The sequence below is a fragment of the Chrysochloris asiatica genome, unplaced genomic scaffold (genome assembly GCF_000296735.1).
Source record: "Chrysochloris asiatica unplaced genomic scaffold, ChrAsi1.0 scaffold00119, whole genome shotgun sequence".
Lineage (NCBI taxonomy): Eukaryota > Metazoa > Chordata > Mammalia > Afrosoricida > Chrysochloridae > Chrysochloris > Chrysochloris asiatica.
Window position 1 is genome coordinate 1973739 of NW_006408637.1, and position 22975 is coordinate 1996713.

General features: G+C 38.6%; 1 protein-coding gene across 1 annotated transcript in view; it reads left to right on the forward strand.

The window, feature by feature from the left end:
• Positions 1-22975, forward strand: part of FMN2 (formin 2) — a 655381-nt gene that overhangs the window by 371243 nt on the left and 261163 nt on the right. Inside the window, exon 9 of the mRNA XM_006868578.1 lies at positions 8873-8934. Within this exon, the coding sequence (XP_006868640.1) occupies positions 8873-8934 (62 nt within the window). The remainder of the gene's footprint in view (positions 1-8872; positions 8935-22975) is intronic.

The window sequence follows — 22975 nt, forward strand, 5'->3', positions numbered from 1 at the left end:
TAAGAATCTTATCCCCATCTCTTTTCACGAGACCTGTCTAGACAAGATGAAAACTATTCAGTGGATCATTCTGTTTTACATGGGTTAATCATGAGTCAGAGTTGCTTGTATGGAAACTAAGAGCAACAACAGTATGCTTTACTTCTAATGGAGTAGTTGGGAGTGAGACAGAAATGGAGAGGAGGGAGTTTTTAAAGTTCAAGAGGAACTTATCTGAGAGCACTATAGATGTTTTGTACTTTGGGATTTTAGTGAGTGTTATGGAAATGCTGAATTATTACAGGGCTATACTCTTTCATTTTCTGAATGAAGATAAATATGAAGTCTATTTAGTTGTAGTAAGAGCTTTTAGAAGTAGAACATGCATGCATTTGTTAAAAATGAAGTGAAACATATAAATATCAATATCCTAGGCATTAGTGAGCTGAAATGGACTGGTACTGGCTATTTTGAATCAGACAATCACATGATTTACTATGCTGGGAATGGCACATTGAAGAACAGTAGCTTTGAATTCATCATCAAAAAAACATATCACAATCAATCTTGAAGTGCTATGCTGTCTGTGATAGGATAATAGCTATACAACTACAAGGAAAACCAGTTAATACTACTGTTATTCAAATTTATGCACCAATTATAAATCCAGTGATGATGAAATTGAAGAATTCTACCAACTTCTTCAGTCTGCAATTCATCAAACATGCAATCAGTGTGTGTTGATCATTACTTGAGATTGGAATGCAAAGAGGAAGGATCAGTAGTTGGAGATTATGGACCAATGACTTTTTTTTTTTAAGTTTTTGTTGTGAATTGAGTGAAAATTTACATGGCAGATCATCAGTTTTACATTCAACAAATTATATTTTGTTTCATTGTAATGATTTACAATCCCCTCCATGTACCATCTGTTAGTAGTATTTACCTCTATTCACCGTTTTGAAAAATGATGTACACATATAAAACAGAAAAATCACCATTTGTTGAAATGTCCAAAGGGCACATTTTGCAGCCAGCCTCCTGCCCACAGACACACAGCCTTTCTCATTCCATGAGCCTACTGTTCTCAGGTGCTCTGTCTATCTATGCCATTGCCTCTGCCACCGTCTCTACTGTTGATGCTTTTCTGGTTAGGATCCCATGCTCCACTTATGTTCTTCCCTCTTGATGGTCCTCTGCTCCTAAAATGAAAGATTATTTACTCTCCACTTTTAGGTACATACCTTGTACATGTACAGTTGTGACAATCACAACTAGTCCTGATAAAAATTACTCACAATAGAGTCATAAAATCCTATTCCCATTATCCCCCATCACCTTTCACCACAGCCATCTAGAAGAGAGGGAAACTATTTAGTGGGGATTCTACCTTCTACCTTCCTCATTCAAATACCAAGTACACTCATGAAAGGTTTTAAGGCAGCCACTTTGTGTCTTTATAGCCCCCTCTTTTTGATAGCCAATGTCTATGTTGCTCATCCCTATCAACTAAGTATACTGAGGAGGCAAGCTTGATCCTGGATATGAAGAATACTTACCTTTTGATTTGAATTTTCAACAACTACATCTATGAGCAAAGGCCCAGTTCATCAAATTGTAGTAATTTTTACTTGCTCCCTTTATCAAACTTCTTTATTTTCAGCTTTACAAGTCTGGTCAGCAAGCCATCCAAGCTAGGTCAAATGGGTACTATCTGCAGATTTGGGAGTTCTCACACACTGCCTCCCACTTTAGATTAGTTGGCTGCTTCACTTTCAACTCTAGCTCCCAGTGGCTAGGTCAGTGTCCATGGGCACAAGAGTTCATGTGTCCCTGAACTTCAGACCAGCCAGACTTTCCTCTCTTCTCTCTTCTCAAGATCAACAGGAGTCTATGGAACATGGTCAAACTCAAGTCAATTGTTTCATTTCCCCCCACTTTCACTCACAAGTATCCTGGCAGGAGGCCGGAGTTGCCAATGAGCATACAAGTCTGCTCATGGCTTCCCTTTGAGTTTCAGTCTTAGAGGGATTTATTTTGATGTGCTGACTTTTCTTGCCATTATGGTTCAAAGGCGAACAGCTAGCTTGATCTTGTAACATCCAAACCAGGCAGTGTTGTCGTGAAGTGCCATCGAGTTGGTTCCGACCCATAGCGACCCTGTACAGGTTTCAGAGGCTGTAAATCTTTACGGGAGCAGAAAGCCTCATCTTTCTCCCACAGAGCATCTGGTAGTTTCGAACTACTGACCTTGTGGTTCACAGCCCGATTCGTAACCACTACGCTACCAGAGCTCCTTATACATATGTGTGTCTATATATATGTATGTTGTTTTGTTGGTAAGTGCCATCTAGTCAGTTCCAACCCATAGCGATCCTGTATAGGGTTTCTGAGGAGCAGCCGGTGAGCTTGAATCGCTGACCTTGACTTTGCAGTCTGATGCATTAACCCACAGTACCACACCATGACTCATGTATGTATGTGTGTGTGTGTGTGTGTGTGTGTGTATATATATATAGTCCTCACATGGCACTGTGAATTAATGTGCTGGACTACAAGGTTGGCTTGAATTTGAACTGCAAGGTCAGAGGTTCAGACTCACCAGCTGCTCCTTGGAAACCCTATAGAGGGTCAATGTGGGTAGGAACACTTAACTACAGTATGTATATAGTTATATGTCATGGAGTCAGTTCTACTGACTATATTCTTTGAGTTGTGTAACTGTCTTACCCTTATTCTCACAATTGTTCCTTCATTAACATAAACTCTTTGCCCCCTAAATATCCTGTCTATCTTTCATGTTTCTGTTGTCCATTTGATCCCATATAGATCTTAAAAGAGCAGAAACACAAACAAATGCTCAAGGCAGACTTTTTTAATAGTTCAGCTTACCCATTATTTGGTTTAAATCAGACTTTTGGGGATAATTTTAAAGTTTAAGATTTAAATATTATCTCAGGGCAATAGTTTCAGAGGGAGTTGTTAAGCCTCCCGGTTCCAGAATGTTTGGCGTCTAAGAGAATTTGAAATTCTGTTCTGTATTCCCTGTTGATGAGTATTCTATAGAATCTTTGAACAAAATGTTCAATAATAATAGCAGGTACCACCTAGTTCTGGTCTCATGGTTATGGAGGTAGTTCATGGAGGCAATTAACTTTACATTCCATTTTCTCCTCCTATCACTGATTTTCCTTCCTCTATGGCTGCTGGAAAATAGAGGCCAATTGATGTTCTTAGTGAACTGCTACCTTTGTGATTAGCAATCCAATTTACAACTCTCTCAAATTCCATATCTATATCTATATACACACACATATATTTATATTCATATATGGAGTCATGGAAACATAGTTGTAGCATACAGTTCTCCCTTTAAATCATGTGTTAGGAAACAGTGGCGAAATGTTATCCCAAAGTTTGAGCCCTATTTCTAAGGAAGCTCTGTCTTCCAACAGCAAAAATACTTATGTAGGCAAGAAGGTGAAGTCCCTTCTGCCCAATAAAGGACATTTTCCAGAGCTGCTTTACAAAAACTATTCAACTGACAGTGAATGTTTTACACAAAGTACATTGTTTGAAACTATTTGGGAATATGCCAGTCTTTTCTTCTATATCCCATATTCCACACCCCTAGATTTTGTCACCTGCCAAAGTCAAATAAATCTTATCTAAATAGTTGAGATAAGCACTGAGTACTACTTGGTCTGGTCAAATCAACAAATCTCTCCAAAACCTAAAATGAAATGCATTATCACTAGATTAAATAGTGTACAGAGGCAATCATGTTTGCATTTGAAGATTTTATTCTGAACGAATTACAGTCTTAGTATCCGTTTTTTTCTTTGTGCCTAGACAAGAAGGCGACATAGTGACTCAAACACAGTGTATTTGTTCTCTAACAATTTAACTTGTACAGCTCTTATAAACAAGGCCTGTAGATGTATCTAGCCTACTGACTTCATCTGTAACTTACGTTGTTAACCTTGTATAAGCAAGTATGCTTGAGATGAACCAGTGTCAGACTGTGTATCAGATTTTTTTCTGCATATAGGAAAGCCTTTCTTTATGTAATTCAAGTACAGAATGTATGGAAATCTAGCATTTATTATCTGTCCCTTAGAACAAAGGCCTTCCATGTTAAACTGCCTTAAGAGAAATGTTTGTGGGTAAGTCAAAAAATATTGCTACTAGGCTTATTCCAAACAAAACATGTTTAAATGTATCTCCTCAATGAGTAGGTGGGTGTGAACAAGTTGCCTCAGTAATACCCTTGTCTTAGTCTCTTTCGGGTGCCTTTAGAAAATAACTTCCGAGGAAATCTGCGGAACCAGTTAAATTCAAGGTAGAGAGATCAGCTCAGAATGGCATTCTGACTGTTTTGGAATTTCCAGGTGGGGATCCTGATTTTTTTCAATGTACACAGTATAACCTCCAGGGTTAATAACACTTAGGAAGACATTTTAAGAAAATAAAAAATTGCAGAAAAAGGCCAGTAATTTAGATGCCCACGTCACTTCCTATAAAAACCTTAAATGGCCCAACCTTTGAGGCTAGGGGGAAGGCTTATAAAAAAGTAAGAATGAATGTTAATTTCCTTCTCTTCTAGTCCCTTCGTCCTTCTTTTTACCTTCCTAATAAAAGCAATGTGTTGGAATTTAATTATTATTTTTCTTCTGCCAGAATACAGATAATTTGTTTCTCTTTTTTTGTGGTTAATTTGTGCTAATCACTTGCACTTGTCCCTGCAACTATACGTGTAAATATTCCTCAGCATTAAGTTGTGTTAGCTTTTTAAGTCCTAGAGACTTAGCTGGGTAAGGCGAGGGAATTATTTCTGTTATTGAATTAAAGCTTGCAAGAGACTATTCGCTAAGATACATTTCTGAATTATAGTTTGTTTTTACTTCAGAGCCCTTGAAAGTTTTTAATAGTAGGTAGTATCATGTTTTGTGAACACTGGCATCACAAGAGTTTGGAAATCTGTTTGACTGGCGTGTGAAGCAGACACTATACTAGCTTACCTGGTGCAAATATGACCCAATTTTTGCACAGGAGACCACTGAGATCTACTCTCAGGAGCTGCTCAAAACTATTGCTTTAATTTTGTTTTCCTGGATAGATTATTAGGATACGTTGTTGCTGTTGTTATGTACCGTGGAGTCGCTTCCGACTCATAGCGACCCTACACAGGGTTTCTGAGGCTGTAAATCTTTACAGGAGCAGACCGCCTCATCTTTCTCTTGTGGAACCACTGGTAGTTTTGAACTGCCAACCTTGAGGTTCGCAGTCCGAATCGTAACCACTATGCTACCAGAGCTCCTTTATTTGGATATATACCTTTAAAAAACACCCAACTTTTTATTGTGAATCAAGTGGAGATTAACAGAGGAAATCATCAGTTGTGCATTCAAATCATATAATTCATTTCATCTCTATTGCAGTCTCTTCATTGCAGCAATATTTCTCTGTGATTCTTGTCTCCATTCTTCCTCCTTTCCCAACTTTTTGAATTTTGTCCTTAGGTTTAATAGTTAAGCTTTTGTGTCAACTTTGCTTGGTCTAGCAACTGGTTTAGCAATTAAGTTGTAATTTTCACCTCCATGAGGTGATATAATATGATTCAATCCTACTCCATGGTATGACCTGATATCCTCTGCTCTGGTGAGGTAATTATCTTTTGTGTAGTTAATCCACACTCCTATGATGAAATCTATAGGATTAGTTTGTTTCTTGAGTCAAATCTGTTTGAGATATAAAAGAAGAAGTGAGCAGAGCTCGGAAGAATCTAATCCCACCAAAATCAAAGAGCCAACAGTAGATAGAGTGTGTCCTTTGGACCTAGCGTGCCCACACTGTGAAGTTTCTAGAGCCAGGGGAAGATTGATGCCAAGACATGGAGAGCTCCAAGGAATGATGGGCGGCCTACAGATGCTCAAAGGAGAGAAGGACCTTTTCCCAGAGCCAACAAAGTGAAAGCCATCCCTTAGGCTAGCACTCTGAATCTAGACTTCAAGCCTCCTCAACTGTGAAAGAATAAAGTTCTGTTTGTTAAACCATCCATTTATGATATTTGTGTTACAGCAAGCAGCGCTAGATGACTAAGACATTAGGTGAATGCTACACTTTTGATCATAAATTGTTGCCCATTCTCTGGTGTAATTTCCCAGGCTATACATCTTTACAAGAATAGAAAACCTCTTCTTTCTCTTGTGGAACAACTGGTAGATTTGAACTGCTGACCTTGTCATTAGCAGCACAGCCATAATCCACTATGGTATCAGGTCACCTTTAAAAAGCTGCTCAAATTCTTCAGTTTCAGCATCACTGAGTTCAAGAACATTATGCAGGAAGAAAGCAGTAGGTCATTAAAAAGACAAGAATAAAACCAAATTCCTGTCAGAAGAGACTCAGAAACTTGCTCTTTAGCATAAAAATGAAGAAATGAGGTAAAAGAGCTGAAGTGAAAATTTCAAACGTCAGTCCCATAGGATAAAGTCAAATATAATGAAATGTGCAAACAACTGGATTTAGGAAATCAAAAGAGAAGAATATGCTCAGCATTTCCCAAGCTAAAAGAACTGAAGAAAAATTTAAGCCTTGATTTGAAAAATTGAAAGATTCTATGGACAGAAGAAGATAGAAGAGAATTTCACAGGCTATGTGTCATGAATTTGGTTAGGGGAAAAAATCTAATTAGGGACAGTTCACCTCATTTCTATCTAATGTGTACTCAGAAAATGCAGAATCATTTTGAATAACCTATAACTGAACCTGGTAGCGTAGTGGTTACGAATCGGCCTGCGAACCACAAGGTCAGCAGTTCGAAGCTACCAGCTATTCCGTGGGAGAAAGATGAGGCAGTCTGCTCCCGTAAAGATTTACAGCCTCGGAAATCCTGTGCAGGGTCGCTATGAGTCGGAACCGACTCCACGGCACATAACAACAACAACAACAACAGCATAATTGAACCAAATAATGAGACACGAAACCCAAACCCAGTACTGTTGTGTCTCCCTCTTCATACTGATCCTAGAGGACAGCATTGTTGTTAATCACCCATAGTGAGCCCGTATTGGGTTTCCAAGCAGCAGCTGGTGAACTTGAATTGCTGACCTTGTGGTTCAAACTGACTTTGCAGTCCAGCACATTAACCCACAACGCCACATCAGGACTCCATAGAACTGCTTTATATGGTTTCCAAAGATGTAAATCTTTGCAAAAGCCTACTGCCACATCTTTGTCCCAAGGAGCAGCTGGTGGGTTTGAACCACTGACCTTTCTGTTAGTAACCACCAGAGCTTATATATAGTATTTTATAGTATTAGATGAGTCAAAGCGGACTCTGTGAAACCTAATACTGCTAAATATAATGCAATGTTTCCCAGGCCCAAAATGCAATAAAAGGTAAAATATTCCCCGTTATTGATTATCCATTCCACTTCTCTTGATATAAGCATGGGTTGTTGTATTTTAAGGGCAGCTATTTAAGGCTGGATCTGCTATCATCTGTGGTGGTCATGGTTGTATTCTATTGAGTTGTTTCTGACTCATAGAGACCCTGTAAGGCCTTCTGCGGGCATTCATTCATTTATTTTTTCCAATTGTGAATTATATGATAGTTTAGATGGGAGAACATTAGTTTTACATTCATTCTATCCTATATAATGTCATTGCCATGGTTCCAATCCCCTCCATGCATCATCAACCAACCAAAGGGTATGCCCTGCAAGCCTGCCCCCTACACTACGCACCCCCACCCTGTCTTCAGCATACAGTCGCTCTCCCTCTCTGGATCTAAAGTCCCCAGCTGCTCCATCGCTCCACGTCATCGTCTCTGCCTCCATCTCAGGCATCACTGCTTCTCTGGGTAGGGTCCCACTCTAGGCTCTTCTCCGTTGATGGTCCTAGGGGCCTCCACTTCTAGACTGGAAAGTTAATCACTCCCTTCCTTGCTATAAAACATCTACCTTTACATTTCCAACCCTCACAATCAGTCCTGATATCACTTATTCACTATTGTATCACAAAAGACCCATCTGCATTTCATTTCATCAGCTCCGCCTAGACAGATTGGATAGTACTCACTGGAGATTCTGCCTTCCTCCAGGCCACCTGGCTCTAGGTTCCCTCTTGAAAGCTTGTAAGCCAGTCACTTCTTGCCTTTGTAGCCCTGCCCCCCCCCTGCCCCCCATTTTGGGTAGCCATTGTCCAAGTTGGCAGGCATTCATTTTTACAGTAACAGAAAGCCTCTTTATCCCAACAAGTGACAGGTAGATTCAAGCTGCTGGCCTTGTAGTTACCAGCCGAGCTCCTCATCCAATCTACCATAACACCAGGGCTCCTTGTTATCATTTACTTAGTATATAAATTATATACTAGATCATTTTGATGATCACCTTTTAATGAAAATATTTTTGACCTGTGATTATAACAATTTAAGTGATTATTACAGGAAATGCATCTCTTTTTTCTATACTAAGTCTGCCAGTTTAGACGTTAGATTTAACCTTTAGCAAATGACTGTAAGTAATTTGGTAGATGTGAGCATTTATTGATATAAAGATAGGAGGTGGCTGTAACAGGAGTGATTTTTCTCATATTGTACAAAGTTTTCTAATTTTTAAACTTGGGCACTGAATTTTTAAACTTCGGTTATAATCATGGGATTTGGTATTTGGGGAGCAAGTGAAAACTTTAATACTTGACATATGCCATTATGGAGTTTCTGGGGCATGGTTGTTCTTAAGAGATATGTGGAAACATTGAACTTAAAGCCCTTCTACTCTCTGACTTTTGCATCGAGAATATTATTACTGATCAAGTATCTTTTTACAGTTGGCTTATGACAGCTTCTATTTTTCTTTCATTCTACCCTCCCCCCAACCCCCCACAGCTGTTGTGAACTTGGATAATTCTGTAGTTGACCTGGAGACCCTGCAAGCCCTCTATGAGAATGTGAGTAATAGAAGGAATTTTATGTGTGAGTATATAATACATACACAATAATGTTTATGGTCTCATGTTTTTCTGCTTCATAAATAAGAAAACCATATTTATTTGCACTAAATCTATTTAAGAATTGTTGTTAAGTACTGGTGAGTTGGTTCCGACTCATCGTGACCCTTGTCTAGGATTTTCAGGAGTGGCTGGTGGGTTTGGAACAACTACCTGTGCCATAAACTGACCTTGCGGTCCCATGGATTATTCTGCAGCATGACACCAGGACTCCCATTTAAGTATTGTTGTTGTTAAGTGCTGTTGAGTCAGTTCCGACTCTTAGTGACCCTGTATAGGGTTTCCAAGGAGCGGCTGATGTGTTTGAACCACCAGCCTTGTGGTTCAAACCAACCTTGTGGTCAAAAACTTTATCTTACAGTGTCACACCAGGACTGCTCTTTAAGTATGTTGCTGTTTTTAAGTACCTCTGAGTCAGTTCTGACTCATAGTGACTCTGTATAGAGTTTCTGAGGAGCAGCTGGTGAGCTTGAACTACCAACCTTTTGGTTCAAATCAGCCTAGCATTCCAGCTCCTTAACCTGCAGTGCCACACAGGGACTCCAACTACATAGTATGATGGTGGTGGTGGTGGTGGTGATGGTGGTGGTGGTTGTATGCCGTGGAGTTAGTTCCAACTCATAGTGACCCTGTATACAGTTTCAGACTCTGTAAATCTCTATGGGAGCAGAAGGCTCATCTTTTTCCCGCAAAACAGCTGGTAGTTTCAAACTGCTGACCTTGAGGTTAGCAGCCTGATTTGTAGCCACTACATTACCAGAGTTCCTGTTAATTACTTTGTAAAAATCGTTGTTGTTGTTGTTAAGTGCCCTCGAATCAGTACCAACTCATAGCAATCTTATGCACAACAGAACAAAACATTGGTTGGTCCTGTGCCCACCTCACTATCCTTGCTAGGCTTGAGCCCATTGTAACTGCCACTGTGCCAGTCCATCTCGTTGGAGGCTGTCCTCTTTTTCTATGACCCTTCACTTTACTAAGTATGATGTCCTTCTCCTGGAATAATACGATAATATGTCTGAAGTATGAATGTCGAAGTCTGACCATCATTGCTTTGAAGGAGCTGTCTGGTTGTACTTCTTCCAACACAGATCTGATGTTCTTTTAGTAACCAATGGACCTTTTAATATTCTTGTCCAACAACATAGCTCAAATGCACCAATTCTTCTATGGTCCTCTTTATTCACTGTCCAACTTTCGCATGCATATGAGTTTACTGAAAATACCATGGCTTGGGTCAGGCTCACCTTAGTCCTCAAACTGGCATCTTTGCTCTTGAATACTTTGAAGAGGTCCTGTGTAGCAGATTTACCTAATGAAGTACACCATTTGATTTCTTGACTCTTGCTTCCATGTGTGTTGATTGATGATTGATCTGAGCAAAATGAAGTCTTTGATAACTTCAGTCTTTTCTCTACTTGTGATGTTATTGCTCCAGTGGTGAGGATTTTTGTTTTCTTTACATTGAGACACAAACCATATTGAAGGCTGTGGTCTTTGATCTTCATTAAGTCCACTTTGCTGAAAGCAAGGGTGTATCATCTGCATATTGTTAGTTATTAATGATTCTTCCTCCAATCCTGATGCTACATTCTTCTTCATGTAAACCAGTTTTTCAGATTATTTTCTCAGTATAAAGATTAAATAAGTATAGTGAAAAAATACAGCATGTTGTTGTTCTTGTTAAGTACCATGGAGTTGGTTCTGACTCATAGTTACCCTGCACAGGGTTTCCAAGGCTGTATGTCTTCACAGGAGCAGAAAGCCTCATCTTTCTTCTGTGGAACAGCTGGTAGTTTCGAACTGCCAACCTTGAGGTTAGCAGCCCGATTTGTAACCACTATGGTGCATACATTTCCTAATTTTAAACTATTTTGTGTTCTCTTGTTCTGTTCAAATGACTGCCTCTTTGTCTATGTACAGGTTGCTCAAGAGCACAATTGAATGTTTCAGAATATTATTCTCTGCAATGTTGTCCATATTTTCATTATCCACACAATGGAAAGACTTTGCATAGTCAGTAAAGCACAGGTAAACATTTTTCTGGTATTGTCTACTTTCAGCCAAGATCCATCTAACATCATAAATTATATCCTTCATTCAACATCCTTGTCTATCTGAATCTGGCAAGAACCTCTGGCAGTAACCTATTAATGTAAGGTTGCAGCCATTTTTAAAATTATGTTTAACAAAATTTTACTTGCATGTGACATTAATACTATTGTCTGATGATTTCTGCATTCCATTGGGTCACTTCTTTTTGAAATGGGTGTAAATATGGATTTCTTCATCAGATGGACAAGAAGCTGTCTTCCAAGTTACTTGGTACTAATCAGTGAGTACATATTTCACTTTGTAGCCCATCAATTTCTGGAGCCTTGTTCTTTGTCAGTGGCATCAGTGCACCCTGGCTTTTTCCTTCAGGATCAATGATCATACACTAGCTCTTGAAATTGTTAAACATCAACCATTTGGGGTGGCACCGTGTCTTTTATTTTTTCATTTATTTTTTTATTGTGAATTATGTGATCGTTTATATGGGAGAACGATAGCTTTACATCCATCTTATCTTATTTCACTTCATTGCTATGATTACAGTCCCCTGCATGTATCATCAAACAATCAAAGGGTACACCCTGCAAGCCTGCTTCCCGGCCGTCTACATACAACCCCTTTCCCTCCCTGAGTCTAGAGCTGCTCCATCTCTCCTCGTCATCCCCTCTGCCTCCACCTCTGGTGTGACTGCTTCTCTGGATAGGGTCCTGCACTCTGCTTTTCTCCCTTCATGGTCCCAGGGACCTCTACTCCTACATTGCAAAATCAACCACTCCCCTCCTTTTGCTACAAAATGTCTACCTTTACCTTTCCAACCCTCACAGTCAATCCTGCTAGCAATCATTCACTATTGAACCACAAGAGTCTTATTCCCATCTCCTTTCATCAGCCCCATCCAGACAGGTTGGAAACCAACTCAGTGGACATTCTACCTTTCCCTTGTACCCTCTGGATCTAGGTTCTCTATTGAAACCTTGTAAGCCAGTCACTTCTTGTCTTTGCAGTTCCCCCTTTCCTCCCCAATTTTGTGTAGTTAATGTCTAAGTTGCCCATCCTTGTCAACCCTGTGTACCAAGGGGGTGGGAATCCCAAACACTATATGCCATTCAGGTCATCACAGTCAACTCTACTTTGAGGAGGCACTTCTTCCCCAGGCCAATTTTGAGTGCATTGTACCCTTTGTGGTTCATCTGCCAGCACCATCTCTGACAATATTCTGGTGCTTTTCATTACGGGTCAGTATTCAATATTCTGGTGTTATCTGATGGTGTTCCACTACTATACACAAGGTTTTCAGTGACTAAATAATAAGAAATAGTCCTGGCCACCATGGGTGACCTTGCTGGTATTTAAAGTACAAGTGGCATAGATAGCCTCCAGAATGACAGCATCAGAAAGCCACCAGAGTATGGTAAACTGACAGATAAGTGGTGGTGTCTAGGAATAGATAGGACAAATGTGTGTTTTCAGTTTTAAAAAGAGTGATTCCAAGTATTGCTTACAAGGTTACTCACAATTTCTCTTCAGAAATAATAATGATTGGCACTACCTGTGTATAAACTCATTTGAGCCAAGTATTGTTTTCATTTGCTTTATATGTACTCATTGAATCTACACATGAAGTAGATTCAGTGAGTACATATTCATACTATTATTAGCCTAGATGCTATTTTTAGCCGTATTTTACAGCTGAAGAAACTTATCTAATGTAACAAATCTGTTCTTGAGAGATTAAAGTATTTGTTAAAGGTTACACAACTAGTATAATGTTGGAGATGAGATTTAATACATTCTAACCCCATTTCTGTATATTGCCACAGTTCATCTCAGTTCAAGTGGTGAGACATTTAGTTGTATTCAACATTGCATATTTTTTTCACACCACAGTACAAAAGATAGTTAAGTGTCATGACATGGTTTAGTCTCTGGAAATGTGTGTTATGGGTAGTGGTGTATGAGTTGACTTTAGCGGACACATGGCATCAAATGATACTGATGTATGTAGTAAAAATGCAGTTCTCTTTTCAGTTATTTTTTAGTACTTTTGGTTATATCAAGGAGAATGTCACAATTCAGTCCTATTTTTGTCTCTAATATCTTTAAACACTTTTTCAGTTTGTTTTACAATTGTCTTTGATCTGCTGGTTTTGAGTGTGGTGCTGTACTAAGCACTGTTTTCTTCTGTTATACATAGGACCTCTATGAGTTGGAGTCAACTTGTGGGCATTTAAAACCATGCATATATATACTGTTAAGTGACACTGAATTGGTTCTTACTCATAGCGACCCTGTACAGGGTATTTCAAAGAGTGGGTAGAGTTTTAACTGCTAAACTTGCTGTCAAGCACTTATCCTATAGTGCCACACCACAACTCCTGCATATATGTGTGTGTGTGTGTACACACACATTTACACATTTATATATGCATGGCTTATTTTAATGGTGCACATTCATATGAAAAAACTTGAATAAACAAGGAAAATGATAGATCTCTGGAAACAACTGCATTATAAGGAAAATTTGTTTTATTCTGTTCTGGGATATTTTGTGTATGAGCTTCTAGATGTTCAAAATAGACCAGTTTTACAAAATATTTCTCTCTGACTCAGCAGTCTGGAAAACCTTCCAGAGTCTCTGTTTTATTTCTTATTATCATACTCCATTCAAATAGATAAGGCCAGATTGTATTGGTTAAACTTGTCCTTGGTTTTGTTGTTGTTGTTAAACTTGATGGTTTGAGCTTTTATTGTGGTAGGAAAACACTTTCATTATTTTGAGATGTGACTCACAATAATATTAGTTCATTTATTACAAGAAAAAAATTTAAATATCCATCTTCATCAGAGGAATGTGAAGAATTAATCTATTTTGAGTAACTGGTCATTGAATACATATCAAGTCCATATACTAATTCCTGATTTGCATTCCATTATGGTAAAATTTTTAGTAAGGCAAAGTTATTTGTTTAATCCAATGCAATATAGTCAGCACCTACAGAGTATTCTGGAACACTTAATTGTGCTCATGCGGAATCTGTACATGGACCAAGAGGCAGTTGTTCAAACAGAATATGGCAACACTGAATGGTTTAAAATTAAGAAAGGTGTGTGACACAATTGTATTCTTTCACAATACTTACTCAACCTATATGCTGAGCACATAATTTGAGAAGCTGCATTATCTGAAGAAAAACATGACATCAGGATTGGAGGAAGACTCCTTAACAACCTGCGATATGCAAATGATACAACCTTCTTGCTGAAAGTAAAGAGGACTTAAAACACTTACTGATGAAGATCAAAGACCATATATATAGCCTTTGGTATGGATTGTATCTCAGTGTAAAGAAAACAAAAATCCTCACCACTGGACCAATAAACAATATTCTTATCAACAGAGAAAAGATTGAAGTTGTCAAGGACTTCATTCTTCTTGGATCAACTATCAACACTCATGGAAGCAGCAGTCAAATCAAATGACGTATTTATTGCATTAGGTGAATCTGTTGCACAAGACCTTTTTAAAGTGTTAAAGAGCAATAGAGGATTAAGGTGCACTTGACCCAAGCCATGGTATTTTCAATAAGCTCATATGCATGCAAAAGCTGGACAGTGAATAAAGAAGACTGTAGAATTGATGCATTTGAGTTATGGTGTTGGAGGAGAATATTGAAAGTGCCATGGGCTGCCAAAAGAACAAACAGATCTCTGTTGGAAGAAATGCAGCCAGAGTGCTCCTTAGGGGCCAAGATAGCCAAACTTCGTCTCTCATACTTCGGACATATTGTCAGGAGGGACCGGTCACTAGAGAAGGATATCATATTTGGTAAGGTGGAGGGTCAGAGAAAAAGAGGAAGACCCCCAGCAAGATGGATTGGCCAGGTGGCAACACCAATGGGGTCAGTCATGGCAACAGTCGTGAGGTTTGCCCAGGACCATGCAGTGTTTCATTCTTTTGTGCATAGGGTTGCTTTGAGTTGGTACCAACTTGATGGCACCTAACAACAGCAACAACAATGTTAAACAGTATTGCCACAAAGAATTAGCACTATATTTTAAACAAATTAATTACTGAATGAAATTTACTGATAGATTCTGTTCAGCAAGCTTCTTGAAACAAATATACTTTGAAAAAGTATTTTTGAGCTTTGTTTCAAAAAGTATATGATAGAAAGCTTTCTGAGCTTCTACCATATACTTTTCAAATAGTATTTTCCTTACTCAGGCTGATTGATAATACAGTGGGAATAAAATTCTATATTAAACCTCTATATGTTTAATTGGAGTCCTGTTGTAGCACTGTAGCATAAACATTGGACTTCTAACAGCAAGATAGGTGGTTCAAAGCCACCAGCCGTTCACTGGAAACCCTATATAATCTCTATGAGTGGCAATAGACTCACCAGCACTTAAAACAACAGAAACATGTGTTTAATATATATTAAACATCTATATTTAGCATTGTATATGTTTAAGGTGTATATTAAATGTCTATTTGCTTGATAAGAGTGTATATAAAAATCTATCTACTGATAGGATTTGCTTCAAGCACTTTGTTGTTTCATATGATTTTCAAATAATGTTTTCCTTACTTACACTGATTGATATCCATTTGGGAAATAATTCTATATTAAACATTTATGCATTGTATTTCTATTTCTTTGCTATAATTGGAAAGAATTACATATGCAGAATAATTCATTATTCTTTCAGTGGGACTTGATAGCAAGTCATAATTTATTGAGCACCTGTAATATATTAAAAAAGGAGCTCTGGTAGCGTAGTGGTTACGAATCAGGCTGCAAGCCGCAAGGTCAGCAGTTCGAAACTACCAGCTGTTCCACGGGAGAAGGATGAGGCTTTCTGCTCCTGTAAAAAGTTACAGCCTTGGAAACCCTATGCAGGGTTGCTATGAGTCGGAACCGACTCCACAGCACATAACAACAACAATATATAAAAAAGTAACGATAGCATGGTGGTCGAAATTTTACAAAGGATAACTGAGGACCCAAAGTGTTGTCTTGTAAAAGTTCTGGATTATTATGAATAAATTGTTGTTGTTGTTAAGTGTCTTCAAGTCGGTTCCGACCCATAGCAATCCTGTACAGGGTTTCCGAGGCTGTAAATCTTTACGGGAGCAGGACGCCTCATCTTTCTCCCATGGAGCCGCTGGAAGTTTCGAACTGCTGGCCTTAAGGTTCGCAGCCCGATTCATAACCACTATGCTACCAGAGCTGGGGATTTATTTGCATATGTAGATTTTCAATTGTGTAGGGGTTGCTGCCGAGTCAAAATATATCATATATGAATGTTATCTAATGGTAGTACATAATGTGCATACATGCAACCACATCTGAGAATAATACTGGTCTTCCTCTTCGTGTGGTTTTCTGATTGATGAAGGTGCTTATTGTGAATGTCACTGTTTATATTTGATATGTCCTATATTTATCAGTGTTATCAAACCTGACTTTCTAAAACACACCATGATAGCAGAAATAATTCTTCAAAGATTCAGAAGTGGTAACTACACATGAATGAAGTTAACCATTAATATTCCAGTAATACCCTCATCGGGTTAGCTACAATTTGATTGACATTCTGTGCTGTGACAAATCAAATACATTGGTTTACTTTTCTGTTGATTTAATTTTATAGACTAATGCCCAGAAAATTGTGTGTTAGTGTTGTGTCCTTTTACCATATTTATTCAAGCAGAAGGCATCACCTTGTTGTAAAATATAGGGGACTTGAAGCACTTACTATTGGAGATCAAAGATTGCACGTCCTTGAATTACAACTTATCCTAAAGAACAAAAATTCTCACATCTGGACTGATATCATGATAAATGGAGAAAGCATGAAGTTGTCAGTAAATTCTTTATGCTTGGCTCCACAACAACATCCATTAAGTAGCAGTCTAGAAATCAAATGCAATATTAAATGACCTCTGAAAAGTGTTAAAAAGGATAGATGTCACTTTGAGGACAAAATTGCACCTTGACTCAAGCCATGGTATTTTCAGTGTTCTCACATGCATATGAAAGGTGGGAAATGTATAAGAAAGACTGAAAAAATAGTGTTGTCTTTAAATTATGGTGTTGGAACAGAATGCTAAATATGCCATCAACTGCCAGAAGAACAAATAAATTTGCTTTGAAAGAATTTGGAAGAATTAATTTGGATGCCCCTTAAATGTAAGATTTGTGACACTTCATTTTACCTATTTTGGACATTTTACTTGGAGGCACCGGTCCATGAAGGACAACATGTTTGAGCTAATGGATAGGGTGAGTAGAAAAGAGCAAGACTCTCAATGAGATGGGCTGATACAGTGGCTGCAACAATGGACCCGAACATAGGACTAATTGTGAAGGTGGTCACTATGATTTGGAACAACTTGAAGAAACTTAACAACAACAACAACAGCATAATTGGGAGAGGCTCCTTGCCGTTCATAGAGAAAATATTTCCCTTTCCAATATTATATGGAAGTTTTGGATAGTCCTGTGGACTGACAAAAGTCCTGGAGTTTCCCTTATCAGTTGATATTAGATAACACATACTAGATGAACCTAAGATGAACTACAGAACTATGTTTTTAGTGCGCTTAGCAAACTAAGCTTTTCTTTGGATTTCAGATGCTAATAGCCTACATATTTACACTACATATATGGTAGGATGTTGTGAGAAGCACACATTTGTGTGGACCTTCACATTCATCCTTCACAGTTCATACAGACTCTTTCCAAACACTACAACTGTACAATAGCTACAGTATCATTTAAATATGGCATATCTTATCTCTCCTATCCTACCCCAAACTACATCTGGCCATACCAGAAAAAAACCCATCATAATTGGTATAAACACAATGGAACTAGAATTCTAGTTCATTTTCATGCATAGTGCATCAGGTAGGGAAGTCTAGCAACCATGTCTAATTCTAATGACATTTTATATCCTTTGGACTTCTGGTGTGGTGCTATAGGCTCAGCACTGGACTTGGAACCACAAGGCCAGCAGTGTAAACCCATCAGCTGCTTCTCAGAAACCCTATATTCAGAGTTTCTATGAATTGGAACCAACTTGATGTCAGTTTGTCATACATTGGTGGTCTGTGTGTCGCTGTGAAGCTATAAGCTATGCCACCGATATTTTAAATGCCAACAGGGCCACCCATAGTGGACAAGTTTCAGGGAAGCTTCTAGACTAAGACAGATTTAGGAAGAAGGAGAGATGGACTACTTCTGAATGCTTATCCACTAATAACCTGATGAAGAGCAGCAGAGCATTGTCAGTTATAGTGCCAGAAGGTGAGCCCCTCAGCTTGAATGATATTCAAAATACAATTGTGGAAGAGCTACCTCATCAAAGTAGAAATGACCATAATGACATGCATGGAGCAAAGATTTTGGGACCTTTATATGTTGATGATGCTCAACTAAAAATGAGGCAAAACAGCTGCAAATATCCTTTAATAATTGGACATGAAATGTATGATGTCTGAATCTATGAAAATTGGAATTTGTAAAATATGAAATGGAACAAATACAGATTGATATCCTAGGCATTATTGAACTCAAGTTGACTGATACTGGTGTTTTGTAACAGACAACCATATAGTTACTATGTAAGGAACAAAAAATTGAAACGGAATAGCATTACATTCATCATCAAAAGACCAGTGCAATATCTGTATTGAAATACAATGCTGTATGTCTTAGGATAACAGACATATGCCTACAAGGAAGACCAGTTGATAGCTCTATTATCAAAATTTATGCACCAACCACTAAAGCCAGTGATGATGAAATTGTAGAATTTTACCAAATTTTTTAGTCTGAAATTGATCACACATGCAGTCAAGATATACATTGATAATTGCTGGCATTTGGAATGCAAAAGTTGGAAACAAAGAGGAGGGATCGGTACATGGAAAATATGGACCTGGTGGCAGAAATGATCTTGGAGATACCAAAATAGAATTTTGCAACACCAATGCCTTCTTCATTGCAAATACCTTTCTAAAACAACATAATAGATTATACACATTAGCCTCTTCAGATGAAATATACAGAAATCAAATTGACCACTTCTGTGGGAAGAGATGGTGGCTCAGTATCATCAATCAAAATTATGCCAGGGGCCAACTGTGGAACCAACTATCAAATGCTCATATTGCAAGTTCAGGCTGAAACTGAAGAAAATTAAAACAAGTCTATAAGGACCAAAATATGATCTTGAATATGTCTCACCTCAGTTTAATGCATACTAATGAATAAAGACTAGAAGGGTTATGAGATGACATCAAAAACATTACATAGGGAGAAAGCAAATTTTAATTAAGAAGATAGTACCTGATATTAGGAAACCAAAAGGGAAGAAATGCTCAGCATTTCTCAGGCTGAAAGAACTGAAGAGAAAATTCAAGTGTTGACTTACAGTATTTAAGGATTGATTCCATGGACAAATATTGAATAATGAAGAAAGCATCCCAAAAAGATGGAAGGTGCTATACACAGAGTCACTGTAACAAAAATAATTGGTCAAAACATTCATCCATTTCAAAGAGGCCGCATATGATCAAAAGCCAACGGTATGGAAGCAAAAATTCAAGGGGCACTGACATCATTGGGAAAGAACAAGGCTCTGAGAATTGGTGGAATGCAAATTGAAATCTTTATATGAAATGATGTTGCACTGGAGGCACTCACTCGTCTATGCCAAGGCATTTGAAATACATCTACCTGTCCAAATGATTGGAAGAGATCCATATATGTGCCCATTCCAAAGAGAGGTGACCCAGTGAAATTGGGAAATCATCAGAAAGTATCATTGGTATAATACGCAAGTAAAATTTTGCTCAAGGTAATCAAAAAATCATCCACAAAAGTATAAAGCCATATTAAGATGAGAACTTGGAACAAGGGCTCTCATTGGTTATGTCAGTTGGATATTAACTGAAAGCAAAGGCTTTTGGCTATATGGATCATGACAAGCTATGAACAGCGTTGTGAGGAATGGGTATTCCAGAACACTTATTGTACTTGTGAGGAACCTGTTTTATAGACCAAGGGACAGGCATCCAAACAGAAAAATGGGACAAGAAATGGCTTAAAATTAGAAAAGTTATGTGCCAGAGTTGTATTCTTTCAATATACATTACACCTCAGTGTAAAGAAAACAAAAGTCCTCACCAGTGGACCAATAAAGATTGAAATTGTCAAAGACATCATTTAACTTGGATCCACTGTCAGAACTAATGGAATCAGCAGTCAAGAAATCAAGTGATGCACTGCACTGGGTAAATCTGCTGTACAAGACCTTAAAGTATTTAAGAACAAAGATGTCAGTTTGAGTACTAAGGTGCACCTTATTCAAGCCATGGCATTTTCAGCTCCTCATATGCATGTGAAATTTGTACAATCAATAAGGAAGACCATAGAGTAATTGATGCATTTGAGTTATGGTGTTGGAGAAGAATATTCAAAGTACCATGAAATAAGAAACAAATTTTTGCTGAAAGAAGTACAGCCAGAATGCTTCTTAGAAGACTGGATGGCCAGACTCTGTCTCTCATACTTTGGACTTGTTATCAGGAGGGACCAGTCCCTGGAGAAGGACATTATGCTTGATAAAGATGGCCACACATGAGATTTTAAAATCTCAAACTCTTCACCAAAGGGGAGGATGTAGACCACTATTTTGTGGACTATGTTATGCCAGTTGACCATGGTGATGTCCCCTCAGACCATGATCCTGAGTCCCCAGACCCATCAACTCATTCCTTCAATGTGTTTGGTAGTGTCTAAGAAGTTTTCTTAATTTTGCCCCTGTATGCTCCACCATGGAGTCCTGGTGTTGCGCTGAGCATTAATGCCCTGGATTGCAAGGTTGATTTGAATCACAGTGTTGGCAGTTCAAGCTCTCCAGCTACTCAGAAACCCCTTACAGGGTTTATGAGTTGGAGCCAACTCAACAGCACTTAACAACAACAACAGTGCTCCATCACATGGTCTGTGGTTCAAATCTACCACATACTCCTCAGAAACCCTATACAAGGTTGCTAGGAGTCAGAACTGACTTGATACCACTTAACAACAACAACAGTGCTCCATCACATGGTCTGTGGTTCAAATCTACCACATACTCCTCAGAAACCCTATACAAGGTTGCTAGGAGTCAGAACTGACTTGATACCACTTAACAACAACAACAGTGCTCCACTATGGACTTCTAATGTGACGCTGTAGCATAAGCACTGTACTTTGAGCTATAAGGTCAGCATTTCAAACCTACCACCTGCTCCATGGAAGCCCTATCGAGGGTCACTATGAGTTGAAACAAACTCAACAGCACTTAAATAACAACATGCTCCATCACACTCTTGAATATGCTTGTAGCAAAAGTCAATACCCATGTATAAGAATCCTTTGTCAAACCTGGGTATATTTGCGGGTATATTCCCACTCTCTCTCTATACCTGTTAAGCCTGTGTATCCATTTTTGTATCTAGATTACTGGTATTGCAGGATTGTGTATATAATAGTATTTACCTCAATTCCCTTTAACTCTTGCACTCCTTGCTATGTCTTCATGTCTTCATCATTCTTATGCCCACCCCGCAATTGTAGTATACTGCTTTGTCATCTTTGAATTAACACGTGTCGTCTCTCTATGGGGAGTCCTGGTATGGTGCTTTGGGTTAATGCGCTGGACTACAAAGTCAGTTTGAACTGAAGTTCAAGCTCACCAGCTGCTCCTTGGAAACTCTATACAGGGTCTCTATGGGTTGTAAACAACTCGAGGGCATTTAAAAACAACACCCTCTAGTGGAGTCCTGGTGTGGTGTTGTAGGATTAGCACCGGACCGCAAGGTAGGTTTGAACTGCAAAGTCAGAGGTTCAAACTCACCAGCTACTCCTCAGATGCCCTATACAGGGTCGCTATGAATCGGAACCAACTGGGCCCCAGTTAATAACAATTACAACGTCTAGCCAGAATCCTGTTGTGGCGCTGCAGGATAGTGAACTGGATCAAAAAGTTTGTTTGATTCACAAGCTCAGCGGTGCAAACCCAGCATACATTCCTCAGAAACCCTAGATAGAGTCTATAAATTGGAATTGACTCCATGGCACTTAACAACAACAACAACAACAACCCTCTAGCCAGTGAATTACTCTCCCTTTCCTCCTACCCCTGGTAACTATCAAAGAACTTTTCCTTTTAGCATGAAAACCTTTTCTTGACTTTTTACAATACTGGTGTCATACAATATACATCTGTTTGTGATTGACTTAGTTCATTCAGCATAACGTCCTCTAGGTTATTAGAGGCATTCTGTAGATCAATCATCACTCTCCAGTATTGCGTAGTATTCCAATGTGTTTATGTATCAATGTTTGCTTATCCATTCTTTCTTTGATTAGCATTTAGTATGTTTTCATCTTTTTGCTCTTGTGAATAGTATTGCAATAAACATGTGTTTGCATATATCTATTCAAGCCGTAATTCTTGCCTTAAGGACATATACCAAGTAGAAGGATTGCTGGGTCATGTGGTATTTCTCTTTCCAACTTTCTGAGCCAATGCCACAGTGTTTGCACCATTTTACATGCTCACAAGCAGTGTAGGAGGGTCCCAGTCTCTCCACACTCAGGTCAGCATTTGTTCTTCCCTGTTTTCTTCTTTTTAACTTTGTCTGTGGTGACACTATATTTCATTGTTGTTTTGATTTGCATCTCTCTAATGACTAAGGACTGCAAGTATTTTTTATATGTTCATTGGCTGCCTGAATGTCTTCTTTGGTGAAATATATACTTCATGTCCTCTGCCCGTTTTTAAATTGGATTGTTGATCTTTTCTTGAGATGTTGATGTTTCCTACAAATTTTTAAAGATTAACCCCTAGTCTGATATGTCAT